Source organism: Chaetodon auriga, chromosome 1, assembly GCF_051107435.1.
Source record: "Chaetodon auriga isolate fChaAug3 chromosome 1, fChaAug3.hap1, whole genome shotgun sequence".
NCBI classification, from domain to species: domain Eukaryota; kingdom Metazoa; phylum Chordata; class Actinopteri; order Chaetodontiformes; family Chaetodontidae; genus Chaetodon; species Chaetodon auriga.
Window position 1 is genome coordinate 33,327,733 of NC_135074.1, and position 22,133 is coordinate 33,349,865.

At 45.8% G+C, this 22,133-nt stretch overlaps 1 protein-coding gene across 3 annotated transcripts in view; it reads right to left on the bottom strand.

The window, feature by feature from the left end:
• The window catches only part of LOC143324003 (transient receptor potential cation channel subfamily M member 1-like), a 38,684-nt gene that overhangs the window by 10,413 nt on the left and 6,138 nt on the right, over window positions 1–22,133 (bottom strand). Inside the window, exons 3-20 of one of the 3 annotated variants that reach the window (XM_076736166.1) lie at window positions 20,305–20,497; window positions 19,947–20,160; window positions 19,225–19,349; window positions 18,679–18,850; window positions 16,903–17,077; window positions 16,572–16,695; window positions 13,620–13,692; window positions 13,412–13,512; window positions 12,711–12,881; window positions 12,203–12,337; window positions 10,239–10,289; window positions 9,501–9,641; window positions 8,269–8,298; window positions 7,858–8,150; window positions 6,045–6,273; window positions 4,900–5,031; window positions 4,679–4,819; window positions 3,249–3,377 (exon numbers count right to left, since the gene is read on the bottom strand). In XM_076736166.1, coding sequence (XP_076592281.1) covers window positions 3,249–3,377; window positions 4,679–4,819; window positions 4,900–5,031; window positions 6,045–6,273; window positions 7,858–8,150; window positions 8,269–8,298; window positions 9,501–9,641; window positions 10,239–10,289; window positions 12,203–12,337; window positions 12,711–12,881; window positions 13,412–13,512; window positions 13,620–13,692; window positions 16,572–16,695; window positions 16,903–17,077; window positions 18,679–18,850; window positions 19,225–19,349; window positions 19,947–20,160; window positions 20,305–20,497 — 2,629 coding nt within the window. The remainder of the gene's footprint in view (window positions 1–3,248; window positions 3,378–4,678; window positions 4,820–4,899; window positions 5,032–6,044; window positions 6,274–7,857; window positions 8,151–8,268; window positions 8,299–9,500; window positions 9,642–10,238; window positions 10,290–12,202; window positions 12,338–12,710; window positions 12,882–13,411; window positions 13,513–13,619; window positions 13,693–16,571; window positions 16,696–16,902; window positions 17,078–18,678; window positions 18,851–19,224; window positions 19,350–19,946; window positions 20,161–20,304; window positions 20,498–22,133) is intronic. The other 2 variants (XM_076736183.1, XM_076736173.1) reach the window with 2 other exon arrangements.

Below are 22,133 nucleotides of genomic sequence, written 5' to 3' on the forward strand. Positions count from 1 at the left end.
ATCACCACCTGGTGGTGAGTTGGATCCGCTGGCAGGGGAGGAAGCGGGACAGACTTGGCAGACCCAAACGTACTGTGAGGGTCTGTTGGGAACGTCTGGCGGAATCCGCTGTCAGGGAGGTCTTCAACTCCCACCTCCGGGAGAGCTTCGACCAGATTCCGAGGGAGGTTGGAGACATCGAGTCTGAATGGACCATGTTCTCCACTTCCATTGTTGATGCAGCCGTCCATAGCTGTGGCCGTAAAGTCGCCGGTGCCTGTCATGGCGGCAATCCCCGAACCCGGTGGTGGACACCGGAAGTAAGGGATGCCGTCAAGCTGAAGAAGGAGTCCTATCGGGCTTGGTTGGCTCATAGGACTCCTGAGGCAGCTGACAGGTACCGGCAGGCTAAGCGGGCAGCAGCTCGGGCGGTTGTAGAAGCAAAAACTCGGGTCTGGGAGGAGTTCGGGGAGGCCATGGAGGAGGACTACCAGTCGGCCTCGAAGAAATTCTGGCAAACCGTTCGGCGCCTCAGGAGGGGGAAGCAGCTCTCCATTAATACTGTTTACAGTGGAGGTGGGGAGCTGCTGACCTCGACTGGGGATATTGTCGGGCGGTGGAAGGAATACTTCGAGGATCTCCTCAATCCCACTGTCATGTCTTCTGCAGAGGAAGCAGAGACTGGGGACTTGGAGGTCCATTCGTCCATCACCCAGGCTGAAGTCACTGAGGTAGTCTGCAAGCTCCTCGGTGGCAAAGCTCCGGGGGTGGACGAGATCCGCCCTGAGTACCTCAAGTCACTGGATGTTGCAGGGCTGTCCTGGTTGACACGCCTCTGCAACATCGCATGGCAGTCGGGGACGGTGCCTTTGGACTGGCAGACCGGGGTGGTGGTCCCTCTGTTTAAAAAGGGGGACCGGAGGGTGTGTTCCAACTATCGGGGGATCACACTCCTCAGCCTCCCTGGGAAAGTCTATTCCAGGGTACTGGAGAGGAGAATCCGGCCGATAGTCGAACCTCGGATTCAGGAGGAACAATGCGGTTTTCGTCCCGGCCGTGGAACACTGGACCAGCTCTATACCCTCCACAGGGTGCTTGAGGGTTCATGGGAGTTTGCCCAACCAGTCCACATGTGTTTTGTGGACTTGGAGAAGGCATTCCACCGTGTCCCTCGCGTCATTCTGTGGGAGGTGCTCCGGGAGTATGGGGTTGCAGGCCCTCTGCTGAGGGCTGTGCAGTCCCTGTACAACCGGAGCAGGAGCTTGGTCCGCATTGCCGGCAGTAAGTCGGACCTGTTCCCGGTGCATGTTGGACTCCGCCAGGGCTGCCCTTTGTCACCGGTTCTGTTCATTATTTTTATGGACAGAATTTCTAGGCGCAGCCAGGGACCGGAGGGGGTTCGGTTCGGGAGCCGGCAGATTTCGTCTCTGCTTTTTGCGGATGATGTTCTCTTGTTGGCTCCATCGAGCCAGGACCTTCAGTGTGCACTGGGACGGTTCGCAGCCGAGTGTGAAGCAGCTGGGATGAGAGTCAGCACCTCCAAGTCCGAGGCTATGGTTCTCGACCGGAAAAAGGTGGCTTGCTCCCTCCGGGTTGGGGGAGAGATCCTGCCTCAAGTGGAGGAGTTTAAGTATCTTGGGATCTTGTTCACGAGTGAGGGAAGAATGGAGCGTGAGATTGACAGGCGGATCGGTGCAGCGGCAGCAGTAATGCGGTCGCTGTATCGGTCCGTCGTGGTGAAGAAGGAGCTGAGCCGAAAGGCGAAGCTCTCAATTTACCGGTCAATCTACGTTCCTACCCTCACCTATGGTCATGAACTTTGGGTCATGACCGAAAGAACGAGGTCCCGGATACAAGCGGCTGAAATGAAAGGGGCACTCCCTTAGAGATAGGGTGAGGAGCTCTGTCACCCGGGAAAGGCTCAGAGTAGAGTACGCCTCGGGGTCCCCCCGGAGGAGCTGGAGGAAGTGTCCGGGGAGAGGGAAGTTTGGGCGTCCCTGCTCAGACTGCTGCCCCCGCGACCCGGCCCCGGATAAGCGGGTGGGAATGGATGGATGGATGGTATATTTTTACGGAGAATACCCCAGGTGAACACGGGGAGAACACCGAAGCATGGTGGAGGACACACCCGGTGCCCGCAGCGAGATTCGAACCCGGGACCTTCTTGCTGTGAGGCGACAGTGTTGCCACCGTGCCACCAGAAGCAGACATAGCAGATGCTGACGGAGCACAGCTTGTTACTCAAGTGCACTGACATTACTGATATTAGGTACAGTGCCAACATGAAACCAAAATGATATCACTACTGTATACAGATTACCCCAAAATTACTCCATTTATGATCCCTATATCACCATCTATTTATTAAAGTATCACTGCATTACCTCCAGCACTTGATATTCCACTTATACTACCTAGAATTATTACCATGTTATTACTGAGATAACATGGTTATTAGTTATAAATTAGTTAATAATCTCAGTTATTACTGCGATTATTAACCATCTACTGCATTTTATCCCTATGTCATACCAAACATTGCTGTCAATTAGCCTAAAACACACAGCCAAGACATATAAAGTAAACTGAGAGCTGTTCTTGAACCTTGTGGAGTCCATGCATGGCTTCAGAGTCTTTTCAAAGGAAACACTCTGAACTTTCATCTCCAACAGTCAGAATCACTGAAGTTTGAACAGACTGAAGGAGAAAGTTTGATTTCCGCCTGAATGTTTTGAATATATATCAAATAGATGCCTGCAGATGATTATATCTGGGCCTTATTATCTGGAAAACACAATGAGACAATGAGGCAATTTACTTTATTCATTATTTCAAACCCTGTGTAACATTTGGCTGGAACCAAATATCCTTGTTTTCACAATTTCATTGGCTGTTCGAGGCAAACATGGAAAATTAGCTTGTCTGTCGATGGATTTGAAACGATAAAACATCTTTCCGTGGATTAATAAGTGTTTTGGACTAAATATTTTACTCGATTAGATCATGACGCTGCGAGAGGTGAGTTGCCTTAATTTTATAAGAATTCATTTGTTTGCTGTCTGTTGTGATTGAAGTGGTTTGCATCAGTCAAATCACAAGAGTCTTTCAAGCGCTGTGCGTCCCAGAGAGTCCAGACTTTAACGCAGCGTTTGTGTCGATAGACGGACGGAATTAATGGAAAAAACTCAATATTACCACTAAGATGTTACCCTGTTTTTAGTCCTACCACATGTTTAAGTAATAACATATATTTGAGTTCCAGTGTTTACCTGTCGGACTTTCTCCAGTCCCAGAGTGATGATGTAAGAGATGACGATCCACTCCTGCAGCGACGGCCATCGCTCCATCTTCACCAGGATGATGTAGTTATACAACATCAGATACACCAGGTAAGAAATCTGAGACATGCACGCGCGCACACACACACACACACACACACACACACACACACACACACACACACACACACACACACAAAACTTCATATTCAGGTTGCATGCTCGGTTTTACACTGGTTATACTACTACTACTACTATTACTACTATTATTATTATTATTATTATTATTATTATTATTATTATTATTATTACAGCACTGTATAAGAACATCTGTCCATATTTTGTCAAAGTCCGATTGTGTTTTGTTATATTGTTTCCTCTAGTTCATTATTTATAAAGTAGATCATTTTTACTGTTTATTTTACAACCCAAAAGATGTTGAGACTCAAACATCAAACAGGAAGTGATCAGCTGATCTGATCCTCTCTGACACAAACTGACCTGAGAACAGCTCAAAGTCAATATATTTCATGTTTTTCATTGATTTCTGTAAATATCTGCTGATTGTGAATCTGATGCAGCAACACATTTCACAGACTGAAAGATGTGGAACGCTCCAAAAACACCTGGTTGGAACGTTCCACAGGTAAACAGGCTGATTGGTAACAGGTGAGAAGATCATGATTGGGTGTGAAAGGGGCGTCCTGGAAAGACTCAGTCGATCACAGAGGATGGAGAGAGTTCACCACTTTGTGAACACATGATGGATGAAGGAGATGAACACATGAAGCTGCTGTCAGTGAACGCCACACTCTGTTACAGCAGCTTCATAGTCACAGAGTTCAGGTTCCAGACCCGTCCCCCTTTGAGACTGTGTAGAACATTATGAAGAACAAGATAGGACAAAGAGTCCTCAGCTCCAAACACTGCCTGTAAAGAACAGCTGATGGAACACAAACTGACCCTGAACCAGCTTGTGAATGTTATGAATAAGTGTATATCTACAAAAAACAATGAAGTTTATCAGCTTGAACAATAAATATCTTTGTACTCTATTCACTTGAATAAACTGAATAAAGTACAAAGAATAACTGCATTTTATTTGGATTTATTTTTACATGGTGTCACAACCTGTTTGGAGTCGGGGTTGTGTTATGTAAACATACGTCTGTCATGGTTAGTATTTATATGTCCAGTTATGACATAATCATAATATATACATTATATTTATGAGGCATAAACACACATTTATATATAAATGTGTATCTTAAATGCAGCATATATCTTCATAGCTTTTATTTACTTGTTGTTTTTCCTGTTTGTCACTTTCGGAGACTCACGTTTTGAATTGTTTCTTGGTGGGGAGCAGTGACTTCCTGTTGTATTGATGCTAAGCTAAGCTATGTGCTGTGAAAACTTGCCGTGTTGAACCAGAACTTCGTGAAGGGGGCATTGTAGAACTCGTAGATCTTCCTCCCGATGGGAGTCCTCCTCCTGTGCTTCTTCTGCTCTTCTTCTTCATCTCCTTTCTTGGACATGGAGTCAACGTTGGACACGGCGTCCTGAAACAAACCGTTCATCACTCACACTGATGTGGACTGAAAGAATTGTCTCCGACGGAGCTGCTCTGTTGGTTTTGTACCTTGCTGGATCTGTTGTCCTCGTCTTTAGTTTTGCTGTCCTCGTTCTCTTTGGACGAATGATACGAAGCTTCGTCTCTAAGACGAAACTCCAGAAGAAGAATTGCAGGGGGAAAAATGATCCCTAAAATCACCTGGAGAGGAGATGAGGACAGAATTCTTCATCAGTCAAGATGTTTGTCCATCAGAGTGAACAAAACTCAAAAGCTTTCTTTCAGTTATTTGCTTTTCCTCTAATCAGCTGATGAAGTGATGAAAACTTTTGTTCTCTTCTGTGAATCGTTTATCTGCTCATCATTCACTGTGATCAGTTCTCCATATGTAGATAAATATGTAACCAGGGTCATTAACATGTGGACCAGAGGAGGAGGCGACACAGGCGACCATCGCTCACTTCAAACTGCGTTTTTGTGAAGGAACATTTGCTCAAAGAGCAGATGGAGGGCAGATTTTAGCTTGAACGCTGCGTCCCGACGCTGCATCTGCACCTCCATCACCTGCTGCCACATCACGTCACAGCGATCCTCCGCCCTTCTTCCTCTGACTAAATGACACATGTCAGCTGTTTCATCATCATCATCATCATCATCATCATCATCATCATCGTCATCATCATCAGGTCACACTGAAGGATGGAGAACAGGATGCACACAAACACTACAACACACTGTACACAACCCGAAAGCAGTACAGCTGGTATTTTTACGGCGACAGTATCTCTGCTTGTGCACTCTCGATATTTCCTCACTGCTGATGGTAAAGTTCGCTCTTTCTGCTAGTATGTATTTCTGTATTTTAGGGTCACAGATGTTTTTCAGATATTTTTGGGTTCTAGTGAACAGAATCACTGGAAAAAGGAAAAAGGAAAATGACTTCTGTTGTAATCAACATTATTAAATGGGAGCAGGATTAATAGATCGGATCAGACCTCCTCCAGATGTGGTCTGACTGATCTGACCTCATTCTGCTGGATTTACACCTGCTCCATATCCAGATCAGACTTCAACACCAGGTGGCGTCTCACCCATATAAACACCATTTTACCTAATCATGCTCTCAGAGCATCTCGCAGGTCCAGAAGGGTCTGGTCCAAATCCTGTCCAGACCTGAGACCTGACCGAGTCCCACAGTGCTGTGCTGTCGGTACCTTGAGGCTGTTGCTCTTGCCCATCCTCAGACAGCCCATCCACATGTCCGTCAGCAGCATCTGGCTACAGGTGTGTGCGATGAAGTCTCTGTGTTTTGCAGCGACGGCCAGCTTCAGACAGGTGGAGTTACTCCAGTTCTTCAGCTCGTACGTCAGCAGCTTCATGGCCACCTGCTCGTCGTGTTTGTACGACTGATCCAGCAGCTCGTAGGCCAGCTGACCGAACTCTCTGAAAGAGAATATACCATCAGTCTATGGACACGCTGACGCCCCCCTCAGGCTGAGCTGTTCACTGCACGTCAGCAAACTTCTTCAGGTGAGTTCAGGCTGAACACAGCACCTTGCAGACCTGTTAATGTTAAAGTCCTGCATTCAAAGTTGAACTTCAGTAAAAGTAAAAAATATTTACATGAAAATACATTTTAAAGTATAAAAAGTAAAAGTAATCTTTATGTAGCTGTTTCAGAGAAATATATCTAATTATTGCATCATAATTATTGATCACTGACCATCATTCATGCTGCACCTGGTATGATTACTTAATATACTGCTGGGTAGATTAATCTGCAATAATAGATCAGAATTTACAGTTTTATGATTTATTATTAATCTGATTCTGCAAATTATGTTTACCTCTGAATTCACAACCAGCAAAATTTGGGAACATTATTTTTGGGCTGCGGGAACATTTTTTCAACATTCCCACAAAAGGTTCTCTGGATATTAAAAGAGCAAGTCTTTTTGGTGTAAAACCAACATTATTGTTATGTTCCCACAATGTTCTGGTCCATGAACACTGACCCTTAATGCCCTCTGGATGTTAAAACTGTGGTTCCAACTCTAACAAGGTGATCAAAACTTCATTTTCACCTCAGAAACAGCTGAAGAATGACCATTTATACACCAACAGGTACTGGAAAAACTGATTCATGCCTTTAATTCAAGCCGACTCGATGACTGTAACACTCGATTTACTGACCTCCAGAAGAAAAACACTGAGAGACTTCAGCTCATTCCAAACTCTGCAGCTCGACTATGAACCAGAACCCAGAGCAGAGACCACATGAGTCCAGTTTCAGCTGCTCTGCACTGACTTCCTGTAACATTCAGGACTGACTTTAAGGTCCTCCTCGTATACAAAGCTCCTCTGTGGTCACCTGCTGGTTTATTGAAAGTTTCCAGCAGCTGAAAGACAATCAGGAATGCAGCTTTTGTCAATGTTTTTTTTTCTCCATCTCCTGTTGTGCATTCTCTTTACTTTCATCCTTATTCTCTCTTATTTTGACTATTATTATCAAGTGGGTCGAATTTCTGTCTTATTTTATATAGATTTTCTATCTCGTTCTGTCTTTTTTGTGAAGTGTCATGTCATTTCTTTCTAATAAACACTTTGAGCTGCATTTCTTGTTTGAAAGGTGATGTAATCATATTATTAACACCATAGATGTAATGTTAAAATAAAAAATAAAGTTAATTACCAAAAGTTTTATTATAGACCCAGGTTTCATACGTATGTGTCTTTCTTAACGTTATTAACAACATTACATCTATGGTGTTAATAATATGATTTACAGTGTGTGATAAGATGAGATTTGACATTTCGAAAAACTTTGATGGGCTGATCACATGACAGCAACACAGGGACCCTAACCCCGGCAGAAGCTGTCCTGAGATCAGCTCAGCTGCTCTTTTTACATTCAGTGAACCTTTTTCTTTGTTCAGACTTGATCAAAGACATCAGATTCCAGTCTGGATCTGCCACAGATCTAATCTGGTCTGACCAGGACCTGGACTCTAGTTCTGTGGGACTCACTTGGAGTTGTTCTCCAGGTCCTGGTAGATGTCGTCCACCAGCTCGCTCTGGGATGACTCGTGGGCCATGGCCTTGTAGAGTTTACAGGCCACCAGGGCTTTGGCCATGGCCTCCTCCCCCCGCTGCCACAGGAACAGCGCCATCTTCTGGCGCTTCATCAGCACAGCCCACACCATCAGCTCGTGGAAGGGATACTGAAACCTGCTGACCTCGGGGTCGTCCACGTCGATGTCCACCTCCTCCTCCTTCTTCTTGTTCTTCTTTCCTTTCCCCTTCGCACGAGGCTCATCGTCCTGAAGGAACCACATGAACGAGTCCTTGTGTCAGACACCGAATCCACCACCAATGCTGGCTATTTTCAGATATTCTTTCATTTACAGCAAGTTTTGGAAATAATGACAAATAACAAACCTCCATTCCAAGAAGTTTCAGGGCTTTAGGCTGTAAGAGAAAATATGCCAAGTTTATTCTTGCAGAAATGGATCAATATCAGATTCACTGGAGCAGGACAGAACTTGTGTCCACAGATTTCATTTGAAGTTGAGTCTTCCTGGACCCGGGTCCAGGACCCAGCAGCTCAGTTAGTCTGTCCTGTTGAGGAAGTCATCTTTGGACATCAGGCCCACTCTGACCTGAACATCCTCTAACATTTGTGACATGCAGTAGTTTTGTGGTTGTTGTCAATAGCCTGATCTCCTCTGGCCATCAAGCAGCAGGTGAAACAATACTTCACCTGTGCTGTCCGGCTGATGCTGCAGATCAAGAGGAAGACTTCAGAGCCTTCGGTCAATAATTGGGATGCTGCAGAATGTTTAGTCTTAAAGATCATCATCCTGTGTTTGAGATCATTATCTGGTCTGATGGTCCTCATTCACAGATGTTGTATGTTTGCCACATGTGGGACTTCTTTCCTTCAACCACTTCTCTGTCAATTGTTCACAGCTGTTCTTGCATTTATTCATTGTAGCATTTAGCCTGATGGTCACATTCATTTCTATATTTAGTCCTTACGATTTGTGTGTGTGTGTGTCCTGTGTATTCATGTGCAGTGGTTCGCTGTGAGTTTGTGTTTATGAAGCATTGCGGTCACTGTTCACGAGTCACGAACTATGCAGCAGCCTCACAACGAAACCAAATTAACCAGCCGACGCTCAGCTTGTGCCTCTAAAAGGGCAGAGCGCTGAGGTCAAGTTAAATTCCGCTGTTTAATAGAAATACTGACTGTTTCTGAAAGCCGGAAGTGAGTGTAAATCCACTCCTTCATCTCAGCAAAGTAAAGTCCTTAAGAGATAAACGTATCATCCTGTCCTTTAAATGAGAGCGTTGTGATGATTGTAATCACGGAAAGACAGATTCAGACCAACAGAGGAGAGAAGGAGGCTGGCTCCTCCTCAGCGCCTCCTCTCTCTGCAGGAGTAGGTGAGTTCTACATACAGGCAATATCCCTGTCACTTCTGTCCTAATGAACAGTGTGAAAGGGTGTGGGTCAACAGACAGCGTCCTGCACTGAGTGTACAGGTCCTCTTTGACATGTGCTGCCCTGTGGTGGACCAGCAGTGAAACATTAAAATCACTGGAGGTTTCAGTGTCGCTGCAGCGTCGAGTCTGCGTTTGCGGTCTTTGTTCAGTGGAGGTTTGCTCACTCTCTTGAGGCCGTATAGGTTGTTGTACAGCGTCCTGAAGCTCTTCCTGGTGTAATTGCAGCGGTAAGCTCCACCCATCAGGAACTCCAGCACCAGGCCGATATCGATCAGCGTGATCTGGTAGTCTGGAGGAAGATTCCCCTGAAACACCAATCACTGTTTTACACATCGTTCACTGAATCAGCTCTTTTATCAGAGGTTCAGCTAACAAGACTTTCATTAGGAATTATATTTCATAATTATGTAGGACAATATTATTGCCAATGGACAACCTAACAGGAAAATGTAGTAAATACTTTAGTTCATAAAGTGTGAATTATTATTGCCGCTGGACCAGAAAACCTGAAGATAAGCCTGGAAGGGAAGGATGCACCTCTGCAGCTAAGAAACCACCACCAACAACAATCATAATACTGGGCAGCAGTCACACAGTGTAAAATCCATCTGATGATCAGAACTGATGTCAGATCAGCTCTTATGTCTGGTCACATCACATTATGAAGACATTATGAACAACAGGTTTCGTAAGACGTTAGCGGTGCAGTTGAGATGTTGCAGGTTGTCGTAAGTCAACATCCAGAAATAAAAATGGACTTCTGTCTTTGATTTCAGACTCATGACCTCAGTAATAATTAGATCCAGGCTGTGGCTTCATCTCTAACAAATAGATAATACAAATATAAAGTTAAGTCTAAGTCTAAGTCTAAATATGAGGCTGTTTAAATACACAAAACTCACCTTTTTCACGTCTCTGACCACAAAGTGCAGCGTGTTGGCTGGTCCCAACTTCTACAGCAGAAAAAACGTCAAACAAACAGGAAACTGATGAAAAGTCAGACAACAACAACAACAATGACAACAACGACAAAAACTGACTGACGGGGAAAAAAAAGAAAGAATTTGAAAAGCCTGGAAAAGTGCAGCTTTAACATGAGCTGTGTATTCTAACTGTGTTTGAGCAGACATACGTCACTCAGGTGAGTCGCAGGTGCAGCAGACAGGATTTCAAGCGTTTTGTTGCTGATCCTTGTTGACGCGCTCAGATTGTTTATTTGGTCATTTTTGCACATAGTTACTGTTTAGTATTTAGTATTGTGGTTATGTCGTCTTTATAGTAGTCAGAACTCTTTTCATCCTTCTTTCTGTGTGTTTGTACTGCAACAACGTGAAAAACAAAAGTTTGAAATGTGAATCTTCTCATTTGATTTGTGTTTATTGTTGATGTTGGTGAGGAGGAAGCTGCTGATGAACTGATCCGAAACTGTCGCTACTGGCCTATAAAATGGACGTAATTTAAGACATTGGGATAATTTTCATGGCTGCACGTCAAAGTGTGTGTGAGGTGATGAACAGCTGTTAGCGGCCTGATTCCATCTGTTTGTTCTCTCTGGAGGGCTTTCACACAGTGTGAGGCCACGGCGGAGAGCTTCACGCCGACAATAATGTGACTTGCAGGAGCGCCACATGTTGTTTTAAGAGCTTTTTGAAGCAGATAAAGATTAGAGACAGCAGTGATATAACACAAGATGAAGTGGAGCACTGATGGACGTTAAGCTGCAGATAAACACGTCAATGAGACTATGGAGGTTAAAGCAGAAAGCTTTTGTTTCCTAAGTCGAGAACTTCAGAACGAGAAGAGAAACATTTGAAGAGCTCAAACCTGCACAAACGCTGTTTGTATCATTTAAACCTTTTCACCCACAATCCAACACAAGAGCATCTTTCTGAGCTGTGTGACACTGTGGATCACCGACAAGGACTGTTTGAATCAACCGACAGCAAACCAAATCAATGACACCAAAAGTATGAATTCCCGTCTTTCTGAGCAGAAGTGGTGCAGATTTACTGTCAGTCAGTTGTGCTTGAGTCAAACGGATTAAGACTCAACCCTGAAATCACTGATTTTTGGCTGTTTGGTGGCAGCGTCTCCTCTGACGAACGTCGACAGAATGATGCTGAAGTCATTCATACTGTTACTGGACGTGAAAATCTGCTAACAATGAGATCCCAGAGGACAAGATGGAGGACAAAATCCACAGGCCGTTCTCTGTGTTAGCACATATTCCAAAGTCCATTAGCTAATCAATGGATCGACTAATGGTTTCAGCTCATCATCTTTGAATTTAGTGTCTCTGGGACGCAAAGTGATGAACTTGAACATGCTAAATCTACGTTAGCCTGCTATCAATAAAGTTAGCATCAGGAATTCGGATTCTTGCATTTATACAGTAGCTTTTTAGGGAATGCAAAGCCCCCTGCCTTTGAACTTTATACCATGCTAGGCTAATCACACTGTAGCTCTGTACAGAAACCAGCATGAGACTCTCCTTTGAGGAAGTGTTGTACAGCCAATTCTTGTTGGTTTTATTCTGCTTGTTTTGTCTTTTCATTTGAAAAGCACATCTGGTGAATGTGGACCAATGCTGCACATGTGACGTCACATGACACACAGGTGTTATCACATGTGAAGTCCTACATGCCATACATTCATGCATGTGAGTGTGTGTGTGTGTGTGACATCAGATTCCCAGAATCATCACTGGGACATGGCGGCAGCGTCCTCACTAGTCGCTCCAACACTGGGCTCTGAAATTGTTTCCCCTGTGTAGGGGCGGTTGTTAGTACAGGTGGGTGTTAGTACAGGTGGGTGTGAACACACACAGACACCGAGGAGAGTCGCAGTGTCCTCAGGTGTGTCTCACCGTGTTGTACAGCTCCTCCAGACGAGGAATAGTCAGGAAGCGATGGATATTGACGCCGTTCTCAATCAGCAGCTTGACGAAGTCCACTCTGTCCAACACCAGAGCGTCCATCATGGCCTGTTCCAGAGAGTTCACCTGCAGTGACATCATCGTCATCAGTACCTCCCCCTGCAGTCACCTGACTTAGCTGCAGTCATTAACTTGTCTGAATACTGCGAGCGCTGTGTGGTTCACTTGTACATCTACAGTTTTCAGGTTGCACACTGTTCAGAGGAGGAGATCAGGAGGTGTGCAGGCAGCCAGAGCTCTCAATGTCAGGAAGGTGGCTACATGGCCATGGTAACTGATGCTGCACACCTGACCCGCTCCAGAGGAGGTTCTGCAGCAGTTAGCTGCTTTGAGATCAGCAAATGTGAACTCCAGTCTGATGTCAAAGCGGCTTGTAAAATGCAAAAAAAAAAAAAAAGGAAATGGCAGACGGTTGGTTGATGACGGCTTTGTGTCTTACCCAGCTGAGCAGCTCCAGTTTCCGGGGGTCCGTCTCCTCCGGTGGCTCAGGTTTGCTTTTGCCCCCTTTTCCTTTCTTGCCTCTGGCTTTTCCTTTCCCTGCTCCTCCTCCTGCCGCCGCCCGCTGGCCTGCGGGACTTTTCGGCCGGTCGGTGGGTAAAACGCTCACAGGCTGCGGAAACAGCATCGCACACACTCAGTGATAGACCGTAGACTTTACCTGGAGGACTGCTGAAGGCTCTTCTCATTTTCTGGGACCTTCTTGACTTCTTATTGGGCTCTTATCTGTTTCTCCCTCCTCTGCTGTTCCAGCTGGAGATGTAAGAGGAAAATCTAAGGCTTTTACTGGGCGCTCAGCCAGGACCTCTGTGGGGGGACCAAGGGGATCCTCCCCAGTTTTTGATGAGCAAGCTTCATTTGATGCTTATTTATGGACTCTCCCTCTCTCTGTCTCTGTCCATCGTCTGCTGCTGTCTCTGTCTCTCTCTCTGTTTGTCTCTCTATCACCTGCTGTCTCTGTTTCACTTTTTTTTTTAAAATCTGGTGTTTCAGGCCTGACAAAGTGGTGTGCAGAGGCCGATGGCATGTGACTGCAGCTGTTAGGAGACATAACATGGTGGCATCAAACAAAGCGTCCACGTTTGTCCCCAGCAGGACAAACACGAAGACAAAGACAGGTCAATAGATGAATCTATAACTCACGGGCCAGCGCAGTCCATACACAAATATCTGACTGCGAGCGATGTCCACTCTGTTCCAGGCCAGAGCCAAACTCAGCTGATCAGACGCTGACGCATTCGTACCTGAAAACACACCAAGACACAAACCAGGTGTTCCTCAAACACAGAGAACACACTTCAGTCCAGTGATGACAGAGACGTGTGTGAAAACTGCAGCCGTGATGGGTTACCTTTGAGCAGAGCTGTCAGGATGGACATCTCGATGTCCTGCTGTCCCTCTGAGCCCATCCTGAACACTGTGATCTACACACACAACAGACACCACTGTGATCTACACACTGTGATCTACAGTCAAGATGGTGGTGAAGATCACAAAAATTCACAAATGTTCCCGTCTTGTATTGTTCAGTGGATCTTTAGTGGATCATAACACATTGATTACAGAATTAATCTTCAGATTCTCGGTTCAACACGAGACCAAACTTTTCTGTGGATGTCAGTTTTGAGCCAGGTTAAAGGTCAAAATGTGGCCTGAGCAGATAGAAATGCCCTTTGCTTCCTTGTCCTTTGCAGAATCCTAAAATATTTTTCCTAAAACTGTGAATCACTGCAAACATGAGAAATCCTTGAGCATACAGTCATAAATGTGCACAAATGTTATGCTGATGGGTCCAGGAGTGTGGACGATCAGCTGCACACAAGCCTGGAGGAGATGACAAAGGTGGGACAAAGACAGAAAAAGCAGTCCCACCAGGAAAAACAGAGTCAAATATGTTCGCGTCATGAAAAAGTTGTTTATTATTGGAAATGTTGAAATAATCTCACTGCACTGAATGATATTGTCACATTTACACTGTGGTGCTCTTTGCTAAATGCTAACATCAGTGGCCCAATTAACCTGTTAAAGTTTCCTGTTGGGCCTCTTTAATGGTAATTTGATAACATGAAGCTTCTTTTAAGAATGTGTTTAGGCAGCCACAACATGAGCTAACTCTGCCGTTTCCGCCCTACTTCATATTCTAATTACATGGTCATTGTGGAATCAATTAAACGACCAGACACCAGTAGGCTGCAAGTGAATCTGGGTCTTTCTAGGGCCTCTGGGGGTCCGGGACCCCTGGGGAGTTGCATGCATCGCCTGGTTAGAAGTGCAGACAGACAGAAACGCAGACACACAGACACAGACAGACAGACAGACAGACAGACAGACAGACAGACATTACCATCTCCAGAGACAAACTGCAAACATGGACACAAACAAGACTTCTAGGACTAGTCCACACAAACATGGGTACTTGTTGAAAACTGTGTCCATATGAATCCATATGAAATCATAAAAACTGAGGCGCCATCACGAGCATTCCAAGCCATCAGGCAGCGATATAACCCTAAAGCCACGTTGACCAATCACATGCCTGAAAAAAGCTATCAGCTATTGACTGCCTGCAGCGAGAGGTCCGAGTCAGCGGGTCAGTGTGGTGGGAGTGTTTGATTGAATCTGCAGCAGTGACCTCTGCACAGCGTTTTCTGTTCCTCAGTGGAAGAATGATGGTACAAAAGAGACCACGGCGTTCCACTGCATACCGTCTCTGAAGGTCTTCACGGTGGAAGACTTCTGAACGTGATTTAAGCCTGAGCGTACTGCGTGTGGATGAAAAGCTAATGTTGAAATGTGTGGACTTGGCCTCAGAGTTCAGTAACTGACTCGGACGACTCGGTGAAGTGTAGATACAGACATGTTTAGTCAGCGCTGGCTTGTTCCTCATGGAGTCCGACTGGAGAAACATCTGAACCTGAAGCCCTTTAATCTGACAGCAAATCATTTTAAGTGAACTGATGTGATTTTATTTAAATGTATGGCCAGTCTGCTGCTGCAGCTGTTCTCAGCACGAAGCAGAGGATTGTGGGATTAAGTAAATGGTGGAGGGTCACAGAACAATCTCCTTTAAGTGGTGCAGTTTTGGGTCAAAGGTAAACCCTTTGTCATTATGTTAATGTCACAACTGCTGAAGTCACAGTGCGCTGGTCCACCCTGCTGCTGGTCTCATACTGGTCTTCCATCAGGAAGCAGAGCGACATGGTCTACAGAGTCTGCTGGTGGGGGTGCACAGAGGTGGAGGCAGTCTGTGTTTTACAGTCAGTTTAACCAACTGACAGCCTGCAATAACAGGAAGCTGCGCCATCAGCAGAGCAGAAGATGAACTCTGTTAGGAAACGTCTGGTTTGTTGATAAAAGGTCAAAGCTACAAGAAGCCTGAAGGAGAGCAGTCATGTCACTGACAGCGAGCCAATCACAGGGCTTCACGTTAACGGTGAGCTGGGGCTCACCTTTATCGATCAGAGTAACTTAGTAACCGTTTTTAATCAGAGTTACAGTATGCAAAGGATTATGGGGCAGATGAAACAGTCGTCACTGACTTAAACCCTGCCTGTAAAAACATCTGATGACAGTTAACAAACAATAAAACTGATTCAGCTTCTGATTCTGGATCAGTGAGTCATGGCGACATGCTCCTGTACTCTCACTTTATTGACGAAAACATTTTGAATTCAGCCGCTGAGGCTCATGGGTGTTGTAGCATTTACAGCCAGGTGGTCCAATCACAAACAGACAATGTGCTATAGATCACATGACTATTGAACATTATATGTTTATCTTTAATTTAATTTATATTTAATCAATTAAATGAAATTGAATTTATTGATCAAGATTTTCTATCATGAAAAAAGAGAAAACTAAGAACCTTGTGTAAAACTGCTGTAATCATGAGGAATCATTGAGGAAAACAACCCTCTGAACGCGTCAGTGAAACGAGCTCACGCTGATGTGTTTCACTTGTTTTTCATTACAACATCTGATCAGACATCAGACCGTCTGCTGGTTCTGCTGGACTCACATTACAGGAAGATCCTGGTCTGCAGAGAAAACTGCATCTGTGCTGCGCTGGATGTGAACTGTGGACTCCAAACGTCCAGCCTGACCTGTGACCTCAAAAACATCCTGAACGTAAACCAGGAGAGATTTCACCTGTTGTCACATCATGAGGCGAAACATGACTAACGACACACAGATGACAGGACGAGTTTGGGATGAACGCAGCAGTTTTATTGTACTGATGGAAAACAGGTGAGAATGAATCACGTTGGAAACGCAACACAGCTCAGGATCAGGTCTGACCTACCAGAGATCTCTTCTTCATGCATTCCATCACCATGAGGAACATCTGCTGTGCCTGGCTGCGGCTGTAGTTGAAGGCTTTCTGGATGGTGACCAGCAGCTGATCTTTGACGCTGTCGCTCAGCAACCTGTGCGGGACAAACAGCAGATGGTCATGTGACGCTCTGCAGGTGGAGGACGGACTGCGCTTCCTGACCGACACATCCAGTGAGCCGCGCTGCAGTCTGGCCAGGTGAGAACGAGCCAGCTGGTCTATGTAAACTGGTCAAACTGGATCCCGAACACGCTGAACCTGATTCTATCCTGCTGGACTGTGACACACGAATGTTACTCACCCATCTTCCCCACAGTATCTTTGTGCGAAGGAAATGATGTCAGAGGCGCGACCACTGCCATCGCAGACAACGACGGGGACCGGAGGCTCCTCCCTCAGACTGTCCAACACGATGGAGATGATGTTAGGACCGCCCTCCAGGATCAGACACACCACAGGGACGCCTTGACCCAGACCTGACACACAAAAACACTCAGCGTCTGTGATGAGGAGACTCTGGTGGGTCGTTACCATCTGTGAGGTCACATGACCAGCGCCACGGGCCAAGCCATCTGACGGCGAGCTAATCTGGAAAGAAAAGCAAACAGAAGCTAGCCACCTGACACCACCTGTCCCCGTCCATCATCATGTGACCAGGTGGCTTTACTTCCTGTTCCTGAGCTGTTAGTTAATACTGGGGGGCAGAATGAGGCCTGGACCTTCTCGGTGGTGGAGTCACATGCTTCAGATGAAACTGAATCATGTGACTGTGGAGGAGACAGAAGAATTACTGTCCCTGTGAGGACATTTACCTCGACAGAAACACGCACAAGTACACAAAGTACACAACCAGTCAAGTCATGTTGATGTTTTCTGTGTGTCTGTGTGTTGTGGTGTGTGTATTGTTGTGGTATCTGTATCGTGTGTGTGGCCGCAGTCAGAGGTGACGGCTGAGCCTCCCTTTGCTGTCCCTGCCTTACAGAAAGCTCCAGGCATAGGATGACAAAGGGAAACCCACAGGTCACATGATTGGTCACATGGACACAGGAAGTGCTGGTGAGCCTCACTGTGGCAGCGGAGGCGGAGTCTTATATTTCCAGCAGACGTCTTCTGGAACGGAGCTGAAGGCTAAAAGTTCCGACTCAGAGAGTAACAGACGAAGCACCATCTCAACCCTGATTGGCTGACAGGTGACCAGTCAGGTGACCAGTGACTTTGAACTAAAGTATTCAGCAGTACTGTGAGCAGCAGCAGTTTCTCTCATCTCTGTCCTTTTATTTGTTCATTTCGTGGTTGCAGAGTTTGTGGAAGTTATTCTAAGATTGAACCTGAAACAATCTGTGGAGTTAAAGACAGGTGAGCTGAGCACACCTCTGCTACAGGTACATCAGCCGCTTCTAGCATGATGCCGAGATCAGACTTCACGATGGTCGCTGTGTTGCCCTTCTCCTCCTCCTATTCCTCCTTCTCCTCGTGATGTTTACCTGACTGCACTCTGGAGAGTGCACTTGATTGGTCAGCACTCAGGAACATGACGTGGGAGATGTCACACTAGACCAGTCAAGACAAAAAGATTCTGACATACTGGTCTTTGTGTCGGGGGTCTCGTCAGATGTCCCAGACGCTTCACGACAGGTCGTTTAGCTGGTCGCACTACACGACGCTGGTAATTGGTTGGCCATGACCAAACACTGCCTCACAATCGGGCTAGAATCGTATTGTCTGATCCCGGCATAACACATACCCATCTAGGCTACAACTGTCAGCAGTTGCATTGTGGGTAATGTAGGCATCCAGCACGAGAATGCATAGATTGGTCCATCGTGAGTCAGATGATAAATCAGTTGTACCAGCAGCAACAGAGCACACTGGAGGAAATCCTTTCTGGTCCAGATGTCCAAAACCTCAATGAAGACTACATATGTATTATCATGGAAACCTCAGAGGCGTACCTCCACAAACCTGAACCGACACCAGCCGAGCAAAGACACCGGCCCCATTTCCTATGTGGCCGTTCAAACGAGGGTGCAGTGATTGGCTGTTTCAGCAGGTCACATGTCACAGGTGTGTGACTCACGTGTGTTGATCTTCTGCAGAGCGATGTGTTTCTCCAGCTGCCGGCGGAGTCGGACCTCTGCTCCGTACTTTCCATTGGTCCCGTTATCGGCCAGAATGAAGTGGGAGTGGCTGCTGTTCAGGACAGAGAGCTTGCTGAGCGGGTTGGACATCGTCTGATAGGGCCGAGTTACCTGCAACACCCAGACGTGATTGGATCGATGAGAGGCGGGACGAGTCTTTTTCTTAATGTGGTGATGATTTATTAACCAATGACTTTACACGGAATCCACTGAATTGCTGTTATTCCATGTTTATACGCTTAGTTATATTTTTGAGAACATTCTTCTTCTCTTAGTTCTATAGTTAAGTTTAGTAAAGTCTAAGTCTTCTGAACGCACACTAGCTGAATACAGACGTCCTTTCAACATTTTTGATTAAAAAAAGGTTTTAATTTCTTTCATAAAAATAAGAAATGGTCTGGTGCAATGGGTTCAGTCTGGTTCAGTGCGGTTCAGTCCAGTTAGGCCTGGCTCGGTCCGGTCTGGTTTAGTCTGGTTTGTCTTACATCTCGCCCGATGAGGTCCTCTTTGTTCTCGATGATGCCCCACGGTGCGATGCCGATAGCACAGACTTTTCCCCTGGACTTTGATGAATGATCTTTGAGAGCGTCTCCAACATGGCGGATCACACCTGAAAGACCACGGGAGACGATCAGGGTCCAGATGGAGTGTCAAAGAGTTCAGAAAGATAATATCTGATATCATGTCACCGTTTGGTTGGTCGTCACAAACATCCTCTGCTGATTAAAGAACATGTAGAAACACTTCGAAACAGTTCCAGTGAAAAATATGACTGAACGCTCAGCTGAAATTTAACTGCATCATGTAGCATTTAGCCTCATAGCTTCTGCTCAGTTAGCAATAGCAGCTGCTGACGTATTACTGTTTCAAAGCAGCCGTGATGATTCATCCAGAACTTCATAATTGATTATGAATCAGTGTTTACCTGACAGTGACATTATTCATCATTATGTCTGTGACTATTTGAACTGATGTGGATTCTGTTCAAAATGAAAACTGAAAGGACTTCACGATAATGGCTTCTTGCACAAATTATCTATGACTTTGTCAATGGCAGCCACAGCTGTTAAGTAAAAGGTTCAACATTTTGAATATTAATCAGGAACATGTCGAAACGTGTCTCTCTGTCAGTGTGAGCAGCTGGAGTTGTTAGCTTAGCTTAGCACTCAGACTGGAATAGTTTTTGCTGCTCATTCACTGGTCGTACCGGTGGTCACCCCCCCGGTGAAGATCCAGGCTCCGGTGGTCACAGCTGCTTTGATCAGTCCTTTCCCAAAAACCTGCTTCAGCTTTGGAGGCAGGTCAAAGTTCTGCAGGCCTCCGTGGACGGAGATGAGCAGGGTGGGCAGCTCCAGTTGCCAGTCCTTCACCATCAGATGGAGCAGGTGGTCTGGTTTAGTGTCATTGGACACCCGGATATACTGAAGGAGCGGGAGGAGGAGAGAGAGGGGAGGAGGAAGAGAAGGAGGAGCTGTTGATGAACCGCTGATGCACAAATTGTGCTGTTGAGCTCCAACAGAAACATTTAGTATTATTGAATGTTAAACATGGAGTGCATTAAGCACCATGGCCTTGTTGACCTGTCCTCCTCCCTGAAACTCGATGACTCCATAGGCATCGGTGGGGGAGGTCTGGGTGTGTTTTTGGGGGCTCCATCTCTCTGTGGGTTGGACCTCCAGCTGAACCAGAGGGGCTCCCTCTTCTTTGGCTACTGGAGGGATGGAGGTGTGCTGTGTCACCAGCTGACCACAGCTGCACCTGAATAACAACAAACACATTTTAAACTTTGAATAGACAGAAGACAAACGTCTTAATCTTTATATTAAAGCTCTTTTTGTGACCACAGATCAGGAAGGAACCACAAAGAACTCCATACTCTGAAACTGCTGAAGCTTCACATTACCTGTAGATTCTCTGTACTATTTGTTTTTACACAGAATGAAGGAGTAGCTTTTGTCCTCCATCACAAGCATTACAAACATGTCCTGATCTGTTAATGTTAAAGCAAGAAAAACCTGGTTCAGCATTCATGAGAACACCTGAATGCTGGTTTAAGTAGTGAACCTTTCCTTTAATGGTCCATGTAATGCACTGTGTCTCCCCGGCCTGGTCTGTTAATCCTACATGCTCCAAGCTGTTGGCAGTGGTCCCTGACCTAAAGAAACTTCATCTCACTGCATGAATGACAACCTCTGACCTCCGTGATGATGAAAGGTTCTGAGAGGCTTGTGAAATACTTCATGACCTCCTCACTAACTCTGATCCAGGACCTGCTACAGTTTGCAGATCCACAGACAATGGCATAAATCACCTGATTAACACCGGAGACCTGGGGTTAACTTCACCCTGTGAAACTGGATCTTCACCTTCCTGACGGGCTGACTCCACACCACACCTCATCCCTCCTCACCATCAACCCCCCAAGGATGTGCTCTGAGCTCCCTGCTGTACTCCTGTACACAGATGACTGTGAGGACCCATCTGACTCCACCACCATCATTAAGTTTCTTGATAACAGTCATAATTGGTCTCTGACTATGAAGAGGAGGTCTACCCAGAGGAAGTGACTCACCTGGAGAACAACCTTTCTGCGAATGTCAGACAAGCGAAGGAGCTCAGTGGACTTTGGGAAGAAGCAGGAAAAGAATTATCATGCCCTCAGGATCAGTGGGGCCTCGGTGGAGAGGGTGGACAGCTTCAGAAATCTCAGGTTCTGCATCACCTTGGTGATGAGCCTGTCAGCGTATCTACCACCTCAGACACCTAAGGGCCTTCAGGTTGAACTCAAGGTGCAAGAGACCTTTGAAACCTGCACCACAGAGAGTGTCCTGACAGGCAGCATCACCTCCTAGTTTGGGAACAGTATCAAGAAGGACTGCCTGGTCCTGAAAGGGTGGTGTGGTCGGCTGAACACCATCACATGTCAACTGCCAAGACACTTACAACAGGAGGTGCAGGACGAGGTTCTGAGAGGATCATCAAAGACCTCTGTGAGGCCAACAACAGACTCAGAGGATAAGGAGGAGTTTCTTCATTCAGGTAAACCAGTGACTGTACACACACATATATCTGATAATCCATCCAGCTGGAATACATCACTGTTACACTGATGTCACGTTATCTTATGTATATTATTATACACTGATGATACTTCTGAAACTCACACTCAACACTGAAAATCATTACATTACTTTCTCTATTTTCTGGATTTCATTTTGGATTCACGTCTATCTAACAGGCACTACATTGTACTGTGTATAATTGTATATGTGACAATAAAACTGGATATGATTGGATTTGATTTGGTTAGAGAGGTTTTGAAGTGTCCATCATACCAGGAAATACTCAGTAGAGGAATACGAGTGCAGTTCTTTGACTCGAGTCTCATTACCAC